The 21,974-nt window shown below is 32.9% G+C and overlaps 2 protein-coding genes across 2 annotated transcripts in view; one reads left to right on the top strand and one right to left on the bottom strand.

Annotated features, from left to right (window-relative positions):
* Positions 1-9,955, bottom strand: part of LOC130671071 (ankyrin repeat and BTB/POZ domain-containing protein 3) — a 29,448-nt gene extending 19,493 nt beyond the window's left edge. Inside the window, exon 1 of the mRNA XM_057474779.1 lies at positions 9,813-9,955. The gene's annotated coding sequence lies outside the window, so the exon portion shown is untranslated. The remainder of the gene's footprint in view (positions 1-9,812) is intronic.
* LOC130671088 (proton-coupled amino acid transporter-like protein CG1139) lies at positions 6,450-10,287 on the top strand. The gene is made up of 5 exons (XM_057474790.1): positions 6,450-6,578; positions 6,682-6,851; positions 7,482-8,106; positions 9,022-9,385; positions 9,840-10,287. The coding sequence occupies exons 2-5, from the start codon at positions 6,772-6,774 to the stop codon at positions 10,079-10,081; spliced, it is 1,311 nt and encodes a 436-aa protein (XP_057330773.1). The 5' UTR covers positions 6,450-6,578; positions 6,682-6,771; the 3' UTR covers positions 10,082-10,287.
* The last annotated feature ends 11,687 nt before the right edge of the window (positions 10,288-21,974 follow it).

The raw sequence follows: 21,974 nt of genomic DNA, 5'->3' as shown, positions 1-21,974 counted from the left end.
AAATTTTCTCTTTTGCAAGGTCAATTAACACTAGACTTCAAATTAGAATCGGAATGTAATCCCTAGTCTTGTGTTCCACAAAAAAAGTCCTAAAGAAATTTGAAAATTGACAAAAGTCGTTTCCAAAAAATTCGAATTCTTCAGAATAAATTTGAAAATCTCTAGCGAAATGAATTAAAGACCAATTTTATATCTTAAAAATCTCTCGATTTGAAAGGTAGCCAAGATCAAAAATCTTCTCAGGCTCAATATCGAGCCTGCTAGCAGGAGATAAAACAGGAATGCAATTGAATTGAATATATATATTTTTTATTGTCCTCAGAAACGCCTTCCCCATTGTCAGCTCTTGAGAACGTTTGACTCGGTATAATATGATTGCAGGGTGAATTTCTTGGTAGTTTGGGGTTATTGTGTCGCCGAATCGAGGGGAGGTGCTGCGGCCAGACCTTTTTTCACCGAACCTACACTTAGTTCGCTTTTTCGCTCTTCAAAAATCGATACTCACTTAAAATAATTTTTCAAAAATTCAAAACCCGGCCCGAATTTCCCGCCACCACTTGGATCCTTACGAAAAATCTTGAACCCTTTTCCGACATTCCGCCTGCCTGGACTTGGATCCCTTTTAATAAAAATCTAAAGCTAAAGTTATTTAAATCCCATTTAATTCCCGCTTACGTCAATAAATTTTACCGACAAATAAATATTTATATATTTATATTAATGCGCGTTTTTAATTCGAGCATGAAAGCTCATCCGGAAGGAAGAAAGGGGAAGGGAAAGCGTGATATCGTTTTAAATATTTTCACAGACAGAGAGACTCAGACTCAGATTGTGATTTTTTTCAGACATAGCAAACATGGGTTTAAAATAAAAAGAATATATATATATATTTTTAGTTATTAATATCTCTGTTATAAAACGTTTGAATCCGGCTTTTGTGGTAGAGACTAGTGAGTAGTCGGCAGATGAATGCGAGCTGGGTATAACGCGTTGTTCATATACAGACCGCTTTTAACAAAACCCACGCCTAATTTCGAAATTGCAAAACATTTTCACACTCTCGTGAATACGTACTGGTTAAAGCTTGTTATATATACGCTGTGATATGTGTCCGAAAGGATACTGCAGATTAAACGCGTGTACCAGAGGTTTCATATGCTCAAACGCCGCTAACTAAATTGCGGTGCCAAAAGCATCATTTTACGCATTCGACTGAAAAAAAATTATAACCACCGGATTTTTTTATACAAATATTAAATTGATGACGTCCGTTAGTCTAGATGAAGGTCGTTTGTGATCAGTATTGGGTTAAAAAAATTTATTTCGCGAAATTTGGTTTTTTTGGCGGAAGTGTTTTTTCGGATTTTTGCGTGTTTCTAGAAAGTTATGGATAGATTTAAAAAAATTAGGGTGCTTTCGAAGGCTTTTCACTTGTGGAACAAGCCTGTGAAGTTCAAAGTTGGTTAAATAAACCGTTTTCAAAATAATTTACTTTGAATTTTGAATTCGGGTGAGCCGTTTTTCGGATTTGTTCATTTTTGTGATTTTGAATGAATTAATGGTCATTAATTGCTCTAATTTTGAATTGCTGATGTTCTTCGATGTAGTTAAAGCTAATTTGAGATCAGTATTGGGTTAAAAAAATTTATTTCGCGAAATTTGGTTTTTTGGACAGAAAGGTTTTATCGTATTTTTGCGTGTTTCTAGAAAGTTAAGGATAAATTTTGACAAAACCGGGTGTTTTCTAAGGCTTTTCACTTGTGGAACGAGCCTGTGAAATTTAAAGTTGGTTAAATGAACCGTTTTCAAAATAATTGACTTTGAATTTTGAATTCGGGTGAGCCGTTTTTTGGATTTGTTCTTTTTTGAGGTTTTTAATGAATTAATGGTCATTTATTGCTCTAATTTTGAGTTGCTGATGTTCTTCGATGTAGTTAGAGCTAATTTGAGATCAGTATTGGGTTAAAAAAAAATATTTCGCGAAATTCGGTTTTTTTGACAGAAGGGTTTTTTCGTATTTTTGCGTGTTTCTAGAAAGTTATGGATAGATTTCAAAAAATTAGGGTGCTTTCGAAGACTTTTTACTTGTGGAATGAGCCTGCAAAATTCATAGTTGGTTAAATAAACCGTTTTCAAAATAATTGACTTTGAATTTTGAATTCGGGTGACCCGTTTTTCGAATTTGTTCTTTTTTGAGGTTTTTAATAAATTAATTGCTCTGATTCTGTGTAACTGATGTTCTTTAATATAGTTATACCTAATTTGAGATCAGTATTGAGTTAAAAAAATTTATTTCGCGAAATTTGGCCTTTTTGACAGAAGGGTTTTTTCGTATTTTTGCGTGTTTCTAGAAAGTTATGGATAGATTTCAAAAAATTAGGGTGCTTTCGAAGGCTTTTTACTTGTGGAATAAGCCTGCGAAATTCAAAGTTGGTTAAATAACCCGTTTTCAAAATAACCGACTTTGAATTTTCAATTCGGGCGGCAGTTTTTCAAATTTTCCGTTTTTTCGCGGTTGTAACGAAATAAATAAATTTTTTACTATCAGAGGTCTAGAATTGAAGCTCCAATAAGATTTGGATTTTCATATTTTCTGCTTCTACCCCTAAATTTATGCCCAAATTTCTTCTTACCCTCAATCCCCGTCCCAAAATTGAAAAATCCATTTCTCAGATCGTTTTCGCGGCAAAAAAATATTTATCACGCGATTTAAAAAAAAAATTGATTGCCATCATTTCTAGGTTTTAATTGTGAGGCCGTTAAAAAAAATGTCACTCGTGGCTCGTGACGGTGGTCGTCATTAAATTATTCCAGAGTTATGAGTCTAGTGAGTGGATTTAAAATTTAAAAAACATAACCAAAGATTAATTTTTATTGTATTTAGTCTTGTCGAGTCTTTGGATTGGCTGTAACGTTAATAAAACATCTGGTTTATATATTAGGATAAAAAAGTTAAGGGACAATAAAATGTTATTCTTGACTCGGCGCGAAGAAAGCCGAGCTTACGTCAATACTCTCAATGTTTATGTTGATGCATTCGAATATCAAGTCATCGGGGTGCCGAATATTTCTTTGGATCATGTCCTGGAGGACATAGGGTGCACTCATGGGGTAAGAAGGGCCATACATTTATTTATACTAGAGCCAGAGGGTAAAGAGGGGATGGGAATAAGGAGTAAGGCGCAAGGGGTGAGGTATGAAAAAAATTTTAAATGCGACTGCGAATTAGTTGTCCTGAGGCGTGTCCAGTAGCAACACGAGCTAAAGGATCTCTTAACGATTCAGTGAATCCAAAAACGATCCTTAAAATCCAACGAACGCTAACGTGTTGGCAAACAGACCCAGTTGCCTGGAATCGTTCAACCACTCACATATTCAATATATTTATATATATATGTAGTAAATATATGTTGCCGGGATATTGAATTAAATTCAGTCTATAAACCGCGTAAATGATATTTAGCATCAAATGCCGCACAAAGCTAACAAATTTCGTTTGTGCATACGCCATTTCATATTTACCCTGGGGTTCATGTCAGTCACGACCAGATCGCGGGTTTTAGGAAAAAAAAATTTTATTTCGTTGGGGTAGAATGGACATTGGGTTTTTTGGAATGCGGTTTTTTTTGCGGGGCGGGAAAATTTAAATGGAGTAAAAGGGGCAAGGCGGGAATTTTGAAAAGGAGGAAAAAATTTGCGTGATTATGGAAATTTTTAGTTGGGCTGAAAATTAAAATTTTTAGGATTGAAATCTAAAAGTGGGGAGTTGTGGAAAAATTTTGGGAGAAATTCCTCATAAGGATAAAAATTTTTTTCAATTTAATTGTAAAAAAAAAATTTTTTGAATTCGACTCATCGAAATTTTAATTTTTTTAAGTTTCAAAATTTATTTTCCCCGGTAATTAAATTTTTTTTTTAATACTCATGGGTATCATTGTGAAGTGCACTAAATTCTGCGTAAAATGGCCTATAAATATAATTTTTTTTTACCTTTTAAACCGAAAAAAAAAATTAATAAACAAAATGGATAAAAAATCTGTCAGTAGAAATTTTAATTTTTTTAGCTTTCAAAATTAATTTTCTCCGGTAATTAAATTTTTTTTTTAATACTCATGGGTATCATTGTAAAGTGCACTAAATTCCGGGTAAAATGGCCTATAACAATAATTTTTTTTCCCCATTTAATCCAAAAAAAAATTAATAAACAAAATGAAAAAAAAATCTGTCAGTAGAAATTTTAATTTTTTTAACTTTCAAAATTTATTTTTCCGGTAATTAAATTTTTTTTTTAATACTCATGGGTATCATTGTAAAGTGCACTAAATTCCGGGTAAAATGGCCCATAAAAATAATTTTTTTTCCCATATTAACTGGAAAAAAATGGCAAATATTTTCTACGGGTGATCAAAAATAAATAAAAATCGCGATGTTAAATAAAATAAAATAAAAGATAAGGATTAATTGAGACATCTGGATTTTGACAGAGATAGAGAACTATAAAGACGTCATGGCGAGGGGATAAAATGTGACTAAATGTGCTCAAATCCCATGCAGTGTTTACACTCCAAGTGATGCCTCTAAATGGTAAATGGTAATACGGTCTTACGCGTTAATTCGAGGTCCTGTATATGAGTCCCGAGGCATCAGTTAGTCGCTCGTGAGCGGTAACTGCTCGTGACCCTCAATATAAATGTATTTAAAAGCGTATTTCTTAATGCTCAATCGGGAATCCAATGAAAAGTGTATGAATGCCTGCCGATTATTATCGAGTCGAGCGAACGACTTGAATGTGTCCGTCGAACCGTCCGCGGTACACCCGCTGGGTTAACCGACGTCCAACTACTAAATCCCTATATTCTTTACCCATTTTTTTATTTATTATTATTATCATTATTATTGTCAGTAAAAAAAAAAATTTGTTAAGATTTTGGTAGAAAAAATTTCAAGTGTTTTTGTTTATTCAATTTCTGGTGGTAAAAATATTTGAAAAAAAAATTATTTTTATAGGCAATTTTACGTAGAATTTAACGCACTTTACAATGGCACCCTTGAGTATTAAAAAAAAAATTTAATTACTAGTGAAAATAAATTTTGAAAGCTAAAAAAATTGAAATTTCTACTGACAGATTTTTTTTTCATTTTGTTTATTAATTTTTTTCTTGGAGTTAAAGGGGAAAAAAAATTGTTATTATCGGCAATTTTATGCAGAATTTAATGCACTTTACAATGGTACCCTTGAGTATTAAAAAAAAAATTTAATTACTAGTGAAAATAAATTTTGAAAGCTAAAAAAATTGAAATTTCTACTGACAGATTTTTTTTTCATTTTGTTTATTAATTTTTTTCTTGGAGTTAAAGGGGAAAAAAAATTGTTATTATCGGCCATTTTATGCAGAATTTAATGCACTTTACAATGGTACCCATGAGTATTAAAGAAAAAATTTATTTACTAGTGAAAATAATTTTTGAAAGTTAAAAAAATTACAATTTCTACTAACTGATTTTTTATTTATTTTAATTATTAATTTTTTTCTTCAAGTTAAAGGGAAAAAAAAATTATTTTTATGGGCCATTTTACGCGGAATTTAATGCACTTTAAAATGGCACCCATGAGTATTAAAAAAAAAATTTAATTACCGGGAAAATAAATTTTGAAAGTTAAAAAAATTAAAATTTCTACTGACAGATTTTTTATTCATTTTGTTTATTAATTTTTTTTTTTAGAATTAAAGAGAAAAAAAATTATTGTTATAGGCCATTTTATCCGGAATTTAACGCACTCTAAAATGATACCCATGAGTATTAAAAAAAAAATTTAATTACTAGTAAAAATAATTTTTGAAAGTTAAAAAAAATTAAAATTCCTACCAGCCGATTTTTTATTTATTTTGATTATTAATTTTTTTCTTGGAGTTAAAGGGAAAAAAAAATTATTTTTATGGGCCATTTTACGCAGAATTGAATGCACTTTAAAATGGCACCCATGAGTATTAAAAAAAAAATTTAATTACTAGTGAAACTAAATTTTGAAAGTTAAAAAAATTAAAATTCCTAACAGCCGTTTTTTTATTTATTTTGATTATTAATTTTTTTCTTGGAGTAAATTTGAAAAAAAAATTAATATGGGTCATTTTACTCAAAATTAAATTCTCTACAACCTCCCCCTATTTTTTAAAAAAAATTTTTCCCCCTGAAAAATGACTGGAATTTCAAAAATTATTTTCTCCATATTCCCCCTCCCTCTAATTACTAAAAAAAAAAAAGACCGACCCTTGCTTGAGATGTTTTCTTTAACCGAGGATAAAAATACGTCCCTAGGGATATCAATGGTCCGTAAGTCGGTCAGTAAGTCCTTTTTCTACGGACCAAAGCTCTCGTGCGTTAACGGGTTACTTTTCTTTCTTTGCCAAAGACTTTTTTCCTTCAGTCATATCAAGCGCCCATTGCCTGTGTTTACAACACTCGACCCCTTAGTCCCCAGGGGTCGAGGATTGAGGATCTAGGGTCGAGGGGACCGTTCATTTAAACGAGAAAATTAACACCTATCCTACTTAATTATAAATATCCACAAATCTCAGGTATACTTTTTTATATTTATATAAATAAGGGAAAAAAATGCGGCTGCTTGGTCATTCAGCAAATATATATATATACATACATATATGTATTTTTTATTAACAGACGATCGGACAATGATCAGTAAGTGAAGTGTCTTGTAAGTTAACTTCACTCGGCATAAAAATAATTTTTTTTTTATAAAAAAAAAAAATTATGAGTGACGTGGAGCAGCGATCGGAAGCCCAGGAGGTTTTTGATCCTTATCGGAGGGACACGAGAAAAAAACATTTATCGTAAGTTATTTTTTAATTTTTTTTTGGTCTCCTAATTTTTTAATTTTTTTTTTTTGGAGGTTAAAAAATATATATTGCAATTTTATTTAAATAGACGGCGTTAAATTGGCTCTGGAAGGCAGTAGTAGTAGTAAAAAATTATTGTGGAATTTTAAAGGAAAAAAGAAAAATGTTATATTAATTTTTTGAATTTAGTTTTTGGAAAATATTTTTTTTTTAATTTTGAGTTTAGTATTTGGGTAGAGAATGTAATTTCACGTGAAATGAGTACCCACATGAGCACATTATGATAGAGTTGTTATTTGACATATTTTTAAATATATAAATATGAGAAAGAAATTTCCGGTTTGAATATAGTGATGTGGGTACTCATTTTACTCGCCAGTACTTCTAGAGTAAGGTCTCAGAGACGATTTTTTGATAAAAAATAAATTGAAGAAAATAAATTGTGTGCGTCGGATATTGTCGCGATTTTGAAGTGATCGGAATCTAGGCTTGTGGGTACTCAAACAAACGGAAATTTTCCGGGGATTTCAGAAATATGATCAATTATTTAATTAAGATCGATAGAATACTAATTAGTATTTGATTTGGAAAAAATTAAAAAATTAAAAATTCGTTTTATTTCAGGGACTTCAAGTCGTTTATGAATCTGGTAAAAAGTGCAGCAGGAACCGGACTATTTGCGATGCCTAATGCGTTTGCGTCGGTGGGTATGATCGTGGGGATAATCGGTACGATTTTGATGGGAATTTTAATAACAATCGCTCTGCATTTGTTGATGATGACGCACTGCGATTTATGTAAAATTAAACGTAGAAGAGCGATACCGTATGACCAAATCGTTGCGACGACGATGACCAGTGGAATAATGAGAGGAAAAGTTTCCGCGGGAACCGCGAGTTTAGTGATTGACATAATTATGCTGGCGTGTTACATCGGGATCGGCGCCGTCTATATTGTTTTTGTCAGTGGCATTATCCAGGACCTTGTGGACCAGGGAAAAACTATTGGCCAGCCCTACTACGTGTTGATTTTATTCCCGCTCTTTTTGCTGTTGAATTTGATCCGCGGATTGAACGCAATCGCGCCGATCTCGATCATCGGAAATGTTCTGATCATCGTGGCTGCGTTAATTGGAGTCGTCTATGCGGTGATTAAGTCAGAGAGCGACTGGGTTTATGTGCAGAAAGATTATTATAAATATCCAAAATTTCTAGGGACCATTTTTTTCGCGCTTTCCTCACCGGCACTGGTAAGCTTTACTTTACACTTAAATTACTATGTAAATATTGGACTTATGGGAAAAAGTAATAAATACTTTTTTGAAGGAAATTTAATTTACTATAAAATTGTATGAGTACATTTTTTTGATATCTGTGATAGTTGATGAGTAATTTTGATTTTTGCAAACCGCGAATTAAAATTTGAATTCCGCGAAGTAAAAAATTTTTTTTCTATGACTTTAAATTGAAATTATTACGTAAATACTTGATTTATGGAAAAAAGTAAAGAATACTTTTTTGTAGGAAATTTAATTTACAATAAAATTGTTTGAGTACATTTTTTTGATATCTGTGATAGTTGATGAGTAATTTTGATTTTTAGAAACCGCGAATTAAAATTTGAATTCCGCGAAGTAAAAAATTTTTTTCTATGACTTTAAATTGAAATTATTACGTAAATACTTGATTTATGGAAAAAAGTAAAGAATACTTTTTTGAAGGAAATTTAATTTACTATAAAATTGTATGAGTACATTTTTTTGATATCTGTGATAGTTGATGAGTAATTTTGATTTTTAGAAACCGCGAATTAAAATTTGAATTCCGCGAAGTAAAAAATTTTTTTCTATGACTTTAAATTGAAATTACTACGTAAATACTAGATTTATGGACAAAAGTAAAGAATACTTTTTTATAGGAAATTTAATTTACTATAAAATTGTATCAGTACATTTTTTTGATATCTATGATAGTTGATGAGTAATTTTTGATTTTTAGAAACCGCGAATTAAAATTTGAATTCCGCGAATTGTCAAATTTTTTCTAGGATTTCAAATTGAAATAACTATTGAATGATTAGACTTATGAAGAAAAGTAACGAATACTTTTTTGTAGGAAATTAAATTTCCTATGAAAATGGATCTAATGAAAAGTTTTTGAAACAGGCACTGGCGATACAGCAGGACATGAGAGAACCGCAACACTTCACACGTAAATGCGGAGTCTTGAACTGGGGAATGGGAACCCTTATATTCATGCACGTGATTATCGGCATCGTAGGCTACGCCAAGTATGGCAGCAGCGTAACAGGAAACTTCGTTCAAAATCACCTGAGCCTTGACACAGTAACATCAATTGCACTGGGAGTCCAAGCGCTCGCGATTTTCTTCAGCTACGGCCTCCAGTGCTTCCTACCGATTTCAATTCTACACAAAGACTACGCAGTTCGTTCCATTCAAGATGGCTTTCTTAAAGGGACTCCCTACTTTTGGAATATCATGATACGCATCGCCGTAACTTTACTTACTTGTAAGTTAAATTTCAAAAAATCGATTTTTTGGATATTTCTAAGGCGTAAAATTTTTTTAAAAATAAACGCCTCCGAGATTCTTGTTCTCGACAAGATTCCGCGTAAAATGAGTACCAACAAGCCTACATTATGATAAACTCATTATCATCATATTTATGTGTGCACTTTTTATACTTTTACAACTTCCGGTCTAAAAATATCGATGTGGGTACTCTTTTTACTCGTCTCCACATCCTCTATCAACTTCTGAGTCTCATTTACTCTCAAAAAAAGATTTCAAAAAAATAAATTCCATTCCGAGTTTTTGGGACCCGAATTAAAAGTCACCCGAACATAGCGATGTTGGTGCTCAAACTAGAGGAAATTACCTCACAAACTCAAGGATCCCATGAGTTTTTTATTTAAAATAAAAAATACCCAACTTACCTCAGCTTTTTGTCTCCTCAATTGCAGGCGTGCTCGCAGCCTCGATCCCGCAGCTCCACATCTTCACCAGCTTCGTCGGTGCCCTCTGCGTAGCGACTCTAGGCTTCATAGTCCCCGTCATCGTCTTCATGATCAGCCACCACGGGAAATACGGCCGCTGCAAATGGAAATTAATTCTCAGCATATTCATCCTCATTTTAGGAGCCATCGCAATGATATTAGCGACTATTTCTAGTATTAAATCAACGTTTGATTACCTTAAAGAATAATTTCTTTAGTTACTTTATTCTTTTGATTTTTTGAGCGAGTATGCACGTGCTGGTTTAAAGATACCGAGTAATTACGCGTGTGATGCTGGGACACGGCACGTGCTCTTAAACGCTCACTAATTGCTACTAAGCTTTGAGCTTCACAGAGCGGAATTCTTTTTTTTTTGTTTCTTTGTAACTGGTTTTCCTTTAAAGATATGTTATGTCTGCTATTCATATATATATACATATATTTATTTATATATTTTGTTATTTATCTTTGAAATTTCAATAAATTGAATTTTGAATTTTTTTTGGTATCTGCTTATTAACTTTATTTTTTTGTCTAAAGTAAAAAAGTTAGGGGCAATTTTGTAAGATATTTTATGTACTTTAACAAGAAATTTTTTATTTTTTTAAATAAAATTTATTTGAACACGAATTTTTAGGTTTAAGCAGAAGTAAAATCAAAATTTGGAAAAAGGTCTTCTTTACTAATTATCTTAATTAATTATTTTCGATCCCTATTTTCGGTCGAAATTAAAAAAGTTAGGGGCCATTTTTTAAGAAATTTTATGTACTTTAATGAGGAATTTTTTATCTTTCCGAAAAAAATTTATTTGAACACGAATTTTTAGGTTTAAGTAGAAGTGAAATCAAAATTTGAAAAAATGCCTTCTTTACTAATTTTATTAATTGATTAATTTCGATCCTTACTTTTAGTCGAAATCAAAAAAGTTAGGGGCCATTTTTTAGGAAATTTTATGTAGTTTAACGAGAAATTTTTCATTTTTCCGAAAAAAATTTATTTGAACACGAATTTTTAGGTTTAAGTAGAAGTAAAATCAAAATTTGAAAAAATGCCTTCATCACTAATTTTGTTAATTAGTTATTTTCGATCTTTATTTTTGGACGAAATTCAAAAAGTTAGGTACCATTTTATAGGGGATTTCATGCACTTTAATCCTATATTTTTTATTTTTCCCAAAAAAATTTCTTTGAACACGAATTTTTAGGTTTAAGTAAAAGTGAAATCAAAATTTGAAAAAACGTCTTCTTTACTAATTATCTTAATTAATTATTTTGGACCCTTATTTTTCGTCGAAATTAAAAAAGTTAGGGGCCATTTTGTAGGGAATTTTGTGCACTTTAACCCTGTATTTTTTGTTTTTCCCCAAAAAATTTATTTACCCCCGAATTTTTCACTTTACCCACCACCGATCCCGAAACCGCTAGAAAATGACTTCTATCCTGTGCCCTCAGCGTAAAAAAATGTCCTTCCAAGCCTCAATCAATCAATTTCCCCAGCAATCTCCAAAAACCCTCAGTCAAAAATAAAAGCCGATCCACAAGAAAATGTTTTAAAAAATTTTTGTCATGCGAGACGTAGATTACCGTCGCCTTAGCACTGAGTCTTAAACCAGGGGCTAGGGGCTAGGGGTTATACAGTTAGATTTAGTAGGTTGTCATCACCATCCCGTAGCTCCTTAGCCATTTCTTAGCGTAGAGTATGTCTGCTATGCTCCTTAGCCTCCTTATCTTGCGTCTGCAAGACTGCGCTTGGTAATACGCTACCGTGACATCAACTTACACCGTCAAGATCTCAACACCCTCTGGCTTATAGCTTTTGGCATCAGGGTTCTGGCTCACTATTCCTACTACTTCCTTACCTATACTCAGTATGTTTAAAAAGAAAAATATCCTTTCAATAAAGGATTAACGCGCGAAAAGATTAATCGCACAATATTTTCTTGGAAATTGATAAAGAAGAAAAAAAAATTTATTATCACCCTCGTAAAAATATATAAACGACATTAAAGACATGGGGTGAGTATATATATGTATATATGTGTGTGTGTATGGGGTAGAGACATTGGAAGAGGCAGAGGCAGAGGCAGAAAAGGGGGAAGGGGAAATCGAGAGAAGCATCCACGGAATTATGTCGCGTTTAAATTTACGGAGGCTTCATTATACGCGACACTTTATACGCTTCGTTTGTTCTTATTCGCTACGTTACGTGTCACTAAATTATTGAACATAACTATTATATTTTTATTTTTGAATTTTTTTAATTTCGCGGGAATTTTGAATTTTTTAAATTTCGCGGGAGTTTTGAATTTTTGAATTTAACGCGCGGTAAGTTGGGAAGTTATTGAGATACGGGAATGAAAAATATTTTTAAATTGAGCTTAGGGCAACCCATACAGGAGCTGCCAGAGTTGAACAACGGGCCCCTACTTGGCCCAGCACTGGGGAACCTAGCTTTGGCACACCTATATTGGCCCAAGCTTGGGCCAGGACTGGGTAACCTAGCCTTGGCCGTCCAATGGCTAGCCAGACTTGGGCCAAGACTGGGTAATCTAACCTTGGCCGTTACAATGATTACCCGGGCTTGGGCCAAGACTGGGTAACCTAGCCTTGGCTATCCAATGGCAAGCCAGGCTTGGGCCAGGATTGGGTAACCTAGCCTTGGCCGTCCAATGGCAAGCCAGACTTGGGCCAAGACTGGGTAACCTAACCTTGGCCGTTACAATGATTACCCGGGCTTGGGCCAAGACTGAGTAACCTAGCCTTGGCTATCCAATGGCAAGCCAGGCTTGGGCCAGGATTGGGTAACCTAGCCTTGGCCGTTACAATGATTTACCTCCGTTAGATAATTAAAACGTTAATGATTATGAATTCTACGAGGTTAATAATAATAAATTTTTTTTAACTAAATTTATTCGTTTCCTGGAAGCCTGGGCCAGGTCTGGCAACCAAGCATGGGCCAGGTCTGGTAACCAAGCATGGGCCAGGTCTGGCAACCAGGCTTGGCCCGAGATTATCATTCCAGGCTTCTACCAAGACTGGGCCAAGGCTGGTTTACAAGCCTGGCCCAAGGTTCTACAAAGTTGGGCCAAGTCTGGGCCAAGCCTGGGCCCGTGGTACTTTCCTCTCTGGGAAGTACTTTTGGGGTACAAGGCTCAAAATTAAAAAAAAAATTTTTTTGACGCTGATTTTTTGGAAAATAAGAAAGAGAATTTTTTTGAAAATTGGAATTGGGAGTTTTGGAGCTCGGAAAGAAGGAGAAGAAATTTTTTGGGGTGAAATTAAAAATGCTGAGTGTGTAGAGGAGACTTTGAGCTTTAATTTGAAATTTTTTGAAAATTTTTACTATCATTTGAAACGAAGTTATGGAACTTTGAAAAATATGAAGAATTTTTTAGGAATTTTGGAATTTGACTCACGATAACTCAGAAAGTTTTTGAGATATCGGGATAAAAAAAATTTTTAAATAAAGCCTGGAGTGTGTACTTTTAAAGCCCAGAGCTCAAAATTTTGAAAAAAAATTTTCGCTTCCGATTTTTTGAAAATCGAATAATGGAAATTTTTCAAAAATTAAAATTTTTAGTTTCGGTGGTCGGAAAGTGGGAGAGGAAAATTTTTTGGCTCAAAATTAGACGTCAGAAAAATTAGGGGGCAGTTCAAGCTTTAATTAAAAATTTTTTTTTAATTTTTAAAGTGATCGGTTCAAAAGTTATGGAAAAAAAAAGTTTTATAAAAAATAGAAGCATTGAAGTTTAAAATAAAATCAATCGATAATTTGAATGCAAGTGAGAGAAATTTGTCTAATGTGATAAATGATGAAAAAAAAATGAAGGAAATTATAATTAAATTTTTAATAAAAATAAAAATAGAGAGAATATTTTCGATATTTCCACTCACCCTATATTTTTTATAACCACCAGTTCCTAGACCTGATTGGATGCAGAGAGTTATCTCGCGTAACGTTACTTCCGGTTGATTGGTCGCTGTGGTCGTCATGACTACCCCACTGCCACCCACCACAAGTTAGTGGCATTGCCTCAACCTCCTCCCCTCCCCTCCCACCCCCTTCCTCGCCCTTCTATATATGAATTCTCTCGGCAACTCACCCCCTATTTTACACACATTCATGCCCGCCTGCAAGCCCCGATAACACGTTTCTCGGCACGCGTAAACATCTGTACTATCTTTCGTCTCTTTCACTTTAATATTTATGTTCTCCGTAAAAGTTTAAGTTTTAGTTTTCAAATCCGACTATTTTTTCAAATTTTCGGTTACTGTATCCCAATTTCGGAGTTAAAATTTGAATATCTTCTAAATTATGACAGATATCACTAAAATGAATCAATACATTTTTGTAGGAAATTTTATTCTCTACAATTTCACTCCTATACATTTTTACCGTATCTTCAATACTTTAGCCACAATATCAATTTTAAACCGTCAAGGTACAAATTACTCCCAGAAACCGACTCCGAAACTTAAAATTAAAATACTGACCAAACTACCCCATATACGAAAAAATCTTATCTATACAATTTTATCCAAAATTTCCTCCCCTACAAAATTGTTCTTATGCATTTTCACCGTATCTCCAAGCCTTCGTGCTGAAAACCTCTTCCATTCCTCGAGGCCCTTTCTACTCCCGGCTTAAAATATTTCGTCTAAATTTTCCCTCATTTTTCTCATCTTTTTTAACTTTTCATTTCCCTTTGTTAAAAATTCATGTAAAAATCTCTCATAGCAATCCACCAATACGTTTTCCCAAAGTTACGACCCAAACTGAACAGTATTTGTTTATTAAAATGCAAATAAAATATTAACATTTCATCAGACACGTGGAATAGACAAGACACGCGACGTAATTTACATTAGGCGCCGAATTAATCGCCCGTCAACATTCTATAATCCTATTATATATGACATACTTGATGTTTTATGCTAATAATAACTTCCCTACACACACACGCACACGCACACACAGACATATTTATTATCCTAGAAGTAAAAGGCCTACATATTTACGAATTTACCGTAGAAAATGTCTCTCAGTGTCATCTCTCCCCTTTTTATTACAAATATCAAATATTATTATTATTGTAATGACTAAATGACATAGTGAAAGTGGGCGTGAACAAAACTTAACATATATCTCTATATAAATAACAATAGAGTTGGACTGGAAGCTGAGAGTTTGGTTGAGATGTCACGTTTTTTTTGTCGGATCCAATTCGTCAAGGACCGCTGAGCTGAATTCGTCTCGAGTACCGTGGCTCATTTAATTTATATGGATCCTTATTTATTTTCAGACGAATGTGGTGTGGATAGATGTATATATGGACATAGTTTTGTTATTGTGACCGATCAATCATGGGAAATTGATTGGGTCAATGGGAAAAATTTTGAAATTTGACAAATGATTGATTATTTTATTACTCTGATAATTAAATGCGAAATGTGAGGGAGGTAGTGGAGATAGGGTTGAAATGTATAGACGGATTTATGTTGAATGAAATTTTAGTTTTGGTCGGAAATATATCAATTCTTTTGGCAACGGAAATGATGGATTTTTAGATTTTCGTGTTGTTTTTGAGGTTCCTCGACTTTTGGATCTTAATTTTCGGGTTTTTTTTCTTAATTCTAGTGTGCCGGAAGTGACGAAACCAAATTTTGAGACCCAAGTTAATTTGGAGCAAAATTTCGATTCTCTGGAAGAAGGGTTGCTTTAGAAATTTTGGTTGTTTTGTACCTTTCTCGACTTTTGGATCTTAATTTTCGGGATTATTTTCTTAATTCTAGTGTGCTGGAAGTGACGAAACCAAATTTTGAGACCCAAGTTAATTTGGAGCAAAATTTCGATTCTCTAGAAGAAGGGTTGCTTTAGAAATTTTGAATGTTTTGTATCTTTCTCGACTTTTGGATCTTAATTTTCGGGATTATTTTCTTAATTCTAGTGTGCCGGAAGTGACGAAACCAAATTTTGAGACCCAAGTTAATTTGGAGCAAAATTTCGATTCTCTGGAAGAAGGGTTGCTTTGGAAATTTTGGTTGTTTTTGACCTCTCTTGACTGTTGGATGACAATTTCCGGGTTTTCTTTCTTAATTCTCGTGTGCCGGAAGTAACGAACCTAAATTTTGAAACCTAAGTCGATTAGGAGCAAAATTTCAATTCTCTGGAAGAAGGGTTGCTTTGGAAATTCTGATTATTTCCGACTTTTTTCAACTTTAGTGCCCCTATATCCAATTTTCTTCGTTACTGTTGACCTTCCGCAAGCAGCAGAATGGAAATCTTGACTAGTTTCATATTAAATTCAAACTAAAGCAAAATTTCGATTTTTTCGAAAAGTAGCAGCATTAAGTTTCTCCTTCTATTTACAATTTTATCTCCTTTTCTTCACTTCAATTCCACGGTATCCAGACTTTCTACAAGAAAATACGTGACAATAGGTCATAAATAAAAATAAACTGTTGGAGTATTTCTTTGTGTCAATAAAATTTTTTATAATCCCGAATTCAGAATCCAGATCCACTCGAACCCAGGCTTAAAAAAACTTCTATTCATAGAATTTTCAGTAGCTTTCTATTGACTTTCTAGCGGTTTTAAATCCTTCTGCTATTATTTGTCTATCATGTGGGAAAAATAGCAATTAAATTTTTTTTTTTCACTTTTCCGTCCAAGTTGTTCCAAAAACAAGATCACTGGTCATGATAATGATGGATAAAAAATTATAATTTGCTTCTAGGTGGTCCATGGACGTCTGTCATCTGTCGTATTCGTATTTCTATGTCTTAGGTATAAAGTATCCCGGGTCATTCTATAGGAGTCAACACGTCTAATGTTACTCAACACACAATATCACCGTGCGAAGATATTCAAAAATTATTATTCCACAGACTCTTGATGTGTTCAAATTTTTATATGACAGGTGCATTAAAATACCTACTGTATGTCATATTTCTGATACTTTCCCCACAATTAAATTTAAAATTCAAATATGTAATATTACATAAAATATTTTATAAATTTTCGGGCGACCCGTTTTACCTCCTACTGAATTTATTATAATATAAAAATTTGTATACGTTTCCATAAAACTCGATTTTGAATGTAAACATCTGTCGTGTCACATTGTCCATTATAATATTAAACATTGACACTTATATTCTGACCAGGAAACATGATTAGTGTCTACACACTTGACCTGACTTGGACCCTCGACGATCGTCCCTCGTCTTTCGTACGATCTCTATACCATTATATCGATACAAGGGAGTCTATATAATACAAACGGTTAGCTTAGATTTTCAGAACCGTAACAATTTATTAATATTGGGACCGCTGTAACTCGCCTGCCAATTGAGGTATCCTAATTTTATAAATTTTATTTACAACCGTAAACTTATACTTTCACATATTGTTGGGTTTTTATGGTAAAATAGAGTTTTCGAAGTCTAATATTAGTCTTTACTGTCAAAAATTAATTTATAATGCATTTAGATCATCATAGTAGAGTAATTTCGAATTTGCAATATTTTTAAACTGACATAGTGCAACAACATTTTTTAAAAAATATCTTTTTATTGACATAATAAGGCTATTGTTTGTTTGTAATACTCCTAAAGTAAACAAGTATCCTATATTATTTATTTATTACAGTCCCAATAGCCTACTGGCCAATAACAGGGTCGATTTATGGTGCAATGATATAAATTTATAGTAAAGAGTTTACATTACATGTTGATTATAACTATAATTATGCTAAAATTATTACACATGAAGACTTAAAGGCTTAGTTTTAATAGGCTTTACATAGGTAATAAAAAACTGCTAGTAAAATTTATAGTATAATTTGACTAGTTAACATTATCACGTAGCTGGACGAATATGGACCTCAGGACACTGGTATTGAGGGAATTATTTGAGTCCATTATGTATGGAAAAAAAAGTATAGCTCCTCGAATGATCTAAAGTATAGCAACTCGTAGATTGTTACCACAACAATACGTATACTTATGGTAACAATACCGTATCGTTCCTGTAACTATCTATTAGATAGCTGAGCCCTATACGACTTTCTGTAGTCGTCACCTCACACGCCACCGTCTAACCTAACTAAACATCCATTTTCGCGCCTATTTTGTGTATCGGGTATAATTGTTGCTAGCAGACGCTTAATAAATAAATTATTTTATTTAATCAAAATTATTTATTTATCATTTATTTATTAGTGATAAAGATTTTTAAACTTCTCATATCATTTGAAACGCGCGTGACGTCAGATAGGGCTCAGAACGATACGGTATAGGTCTTAGAGCTATCTACCGTATTGTTGTCAGAACGATACAGTAGATCATTGCAGTAACAATCTAGTAGATAACTATTGCATATTGTTACTGTAACTATACAGTATACTTTTGAGAACAATATTTTTTTCTCCGTGTGTCGACTTGATCACTGTTTTGGCTGATATAATTACAAATATATATAATTACAATTTTATTTACAACCGTAAGCGTATACTTTCACATATTGTTGGTTTTTTTAAATAAAATAGAGTTTTCGAAGTCTAATATGAATTTTTACTGTTAAAAATGACTTTATAATGCGTTTAAATCATCATAGTAAAGTAATTTCGAATTTGCAATATTTTTAAACTGACATAGTGCAACAACTTTTTTTTAAAAATGCCTTTTGATAGGCATAATAGAGCTATTGTTTCTTTACAATACTCCTAAAGTATCATATTCTAGGAATACTAATTAAAAATATGCGCACATATCCTTAGTGTAGCAATTTTTTAATGAAAAAACCTCTAATTCAAAAATTAAAATAATTTTTCTTAAAAATGTTTAAATTATCTTACTCTAGAGTTAAAAAAAGTGTTTTCAAATCAGTTTTGCAACATTAAGAAGTAATGTCTTAAAATTAACATAGTGCAGTAACCATTTTTTTACAAATACTCCTAACTTGACATAGTGTTGCAATATTTTTTAAAAATACTCCAGTGGGCTTCAGTTAAATCTAAACTCACGCGTCACAGTAAGGGCCCTATCTGCTGGTATCTTAAGCAATTCTGCAGTAAGTTTGAGCTAATGGGTCCTACTTAAGTACCTCAGCCAAAAATTGCCAGAAATCTTGCCTTAGACTTTTCCAAGACTGATCATGCAGACTTCCAAGACTCCAGATTTACCTAAAACTTTCTTAAGAATTTTACTAGAGTAGTGTGACATATTTATTAAAAAGTATAGACAAATGACTGAAATCGAACCGTAATTAACAATATCAGTAAGAAATTAAAAAAAAATATTTTTAAACTGACATAGTAGAGCAACAATTAATTAGCAATACGTCTAAATCAACATAGTGCAGCATTAAAAAAAAATTCAAGCTCTACAGTAAAAATATATATATTTTTAAGTATCCTAGACACAATTAGCTCTAAAATTTATGAGCCCGACTCAGCAGCTCGCATCAGTATATTAAGCTAAATACACGGTTTCTCTTTACACGCCATTACTATTACACCTTGGAATTGCAGCTGCGTCATCAGGTTATCAATTAACGTCGTATCTCCCCAATAATTCATAATCACGGTCCCGATTCCCGACCCCATCTATGCCCATGTCCATACTCATCCATTTATCTCCGGTCCTCTCGGTAAAAGTCATGTCACTCGTTGCATACTTAAAAGGGTTTTGAATAAGTTCGGCCGCCTGTTGCACGCGTGACGTCATCACACCTAAGCCGCCTCGGTACAGTGGCAGGAGAGGGGGCAGCCGATTGGCGAGCCAACCGAGGCGTGGTTTTGTCTGTCTCCACCCAATAACACAGCAACTCCTACTTATTAATTTGATTTTTATTTTTTATATACATATGTATATACATATATATATTTTTAATTTTGTCTAGTCCAATCTGTTGATAAATTTTAAGTCTTAAGTTCACTATCAATTGGATAAAAATAGGAACAAAAAAAAAATATATATATATATATTTATATATATTGAGGCAAATTTAAACACTTGTACAAATTTTGACATAACTGATACAATTACGCAATTATGTTAATTTTACATAATATCCAGACTGTTCTATTTTTTTTTTTTTTTTTTTTTTATTAATGACAATAATAATTTTATGAAATAAAATATTAAATAGAATACGTAATATAAAGTAAGAAATGACTTGACCTTGGCTGGATTTACGCGTTGGTGCGCTAATGCAAAATCGAAACGCGTTACTTCCACCGCGTGGATACCCCAAAGCCAGATCTCGGAGCGGGATACAAAGAAGAAAGAAAATAAAGAAAGTTGTGAGATAACATAAAGGGATACACCCTAGCTATTTTTTATTTTTATATTTTTTGAGCGGACAAGGAAAAGATGGGAGGGAAGAAAAAGGGAATGAAAAAAGGAAAAATTTTAAAAATAATTTTTAAGTGTTATAATTTAGGCTGGATAAGGAGACGGATAAGGGTCGGGGTGACTCAGGATCACTCTTGCGTGTGTAACGGTTCCACCCTTCGACGGAGTAACGCGTGAGTAGATAACGTTTTAGATGAAAGGAAACAAATGCCAATTATAGTTTTTTTTAATTGTTTTTTTTGGCGCCATGCTGTGAGCTAGGGTTTTTTAAGGTTTGTTGAGTGGTGGGGGTGGAGTAATTGGGGAGGAAATAGGCAATGAACGGAGTAATAGGCATTTTTTTAATAGGCATGATAGGAAAGTTGTTTGAGGCCAAAGTAGGCAAAGAATTGAAAATAGGCAATTTTTGGCAAAAGTATGCAATGTTTGGAAAAATAGGCATTTTTTAAAATTAATAATGTGAGAAATTACATTGTTAATAATTTTTTTGTGGGCAATAGGCAATTTTTGTTGACTAAAATAGGCACTAATAGGAATTAGGAGGCTTTAGAAAAAAATAGGCAGCCGCCAATAAAAAGTAGGCACTTTTTTCTAAATTAATAATGGACAGGAATAAAAGATTAGAAGTTTTTTGTGGGCAGTAGGCAATTTTTTTGGCTAAAAATAGGCAGCAGTAGGCACTGTAGGCAATTAAAGAAAAAAGTAGGCAATGTTCAGTGAAAAATAGGCACTTTTTTGGATCAATATTAGCCCGAATTTAGTTACTAGAAAATTTTTATTAAGCAATGGATATTTTTTGACAGAAATAGGCATTCAATAGGAAATCTTAATTGAAAATAGGCATTGGTAGACAAGTGCTCTAGCTGATAATAGGCAACACAATAAAAATAGGCACTCAAAAAGTTAATAATAAGCAATATTATACTTGCATTTTTTTGCAAAAAACATGCATTTAAAATTTTACAGTAGGCATTTAAGTGAAATATTAGCACTAGTGGACAAGTGTTTTAGCTGATAATAGGCAACACAATAAAAGTAGGCGTTTCAAAAGTTATTAATAGGCAATATCATACTTGCATTTTTTTGCAAAAAACATGTATTCAAAATTTGTCATTAGGAATTCAAGTGAAATATTAGAAAATTTAAATAATAGGGCCTGCATTCGAAAGAAGGCAAAAATATAAGAAAATTAGGCATCAATTCTACTAATAGGCAATTTTGTAAAAAAATAGGAAGTAGGCAATGAATAATTTGATAGAAGTAGCAGAAACATTAAGAAATAGACACTAGATAATTTAACTGACAAATAGGCAGTACTTTATAAAAAAAAGTTTTTAATAGGCAGTTAAAATTTAAGAAGTTTGAATAATAAAATAATTTATGAAACAGTATAAATTGTAGTGTGAATAAATATCAACAAGTAGATAAACTAATATTATCAAGACAATGATAAAGTTTAACTAGTAGTTACGGACGCCGAGTGACTCTGTTCTTAGTAGAGTAAAAATAAGTGTATATCTTAACAACATATAAGTTTAGTTATAATTCGAGCGCGCCTGCGGCCTCAGACCCTTACCATTCCCTTATTTAGTAGAACGAGCGCCCCCGAGAGTCGCTTCCGCACGAATAAGCATTCTAGCCATTCACAATCGATGATGTCACGAAACCGTAGGGTCGCAGTGGGGCTATCGCTCAGCCCCGCCCACTTTTACCCGAGTGGGGGACTCATAAGCTCAGTGATTGG

The sequence above is a fragment of the Microplitis mediator genome, chromosome 1 (genome assembly GCF_029852145.1).
Source record: "Microplitis mediator isolate UGA2020A chromosome 1, iyMicMedi2.1, whole genome shotgun sequence".
NCBI classification, from domain to species: domain Eukaryota; kingdom Metazoa; phylum Arthropoda; class Insecta; order Hymenoptera; family Braconidae; genus Microplitis; species Microplitis mediator.
This window is presented reverse-complemented; position numbering and strand designations above follow the sequence as displayed.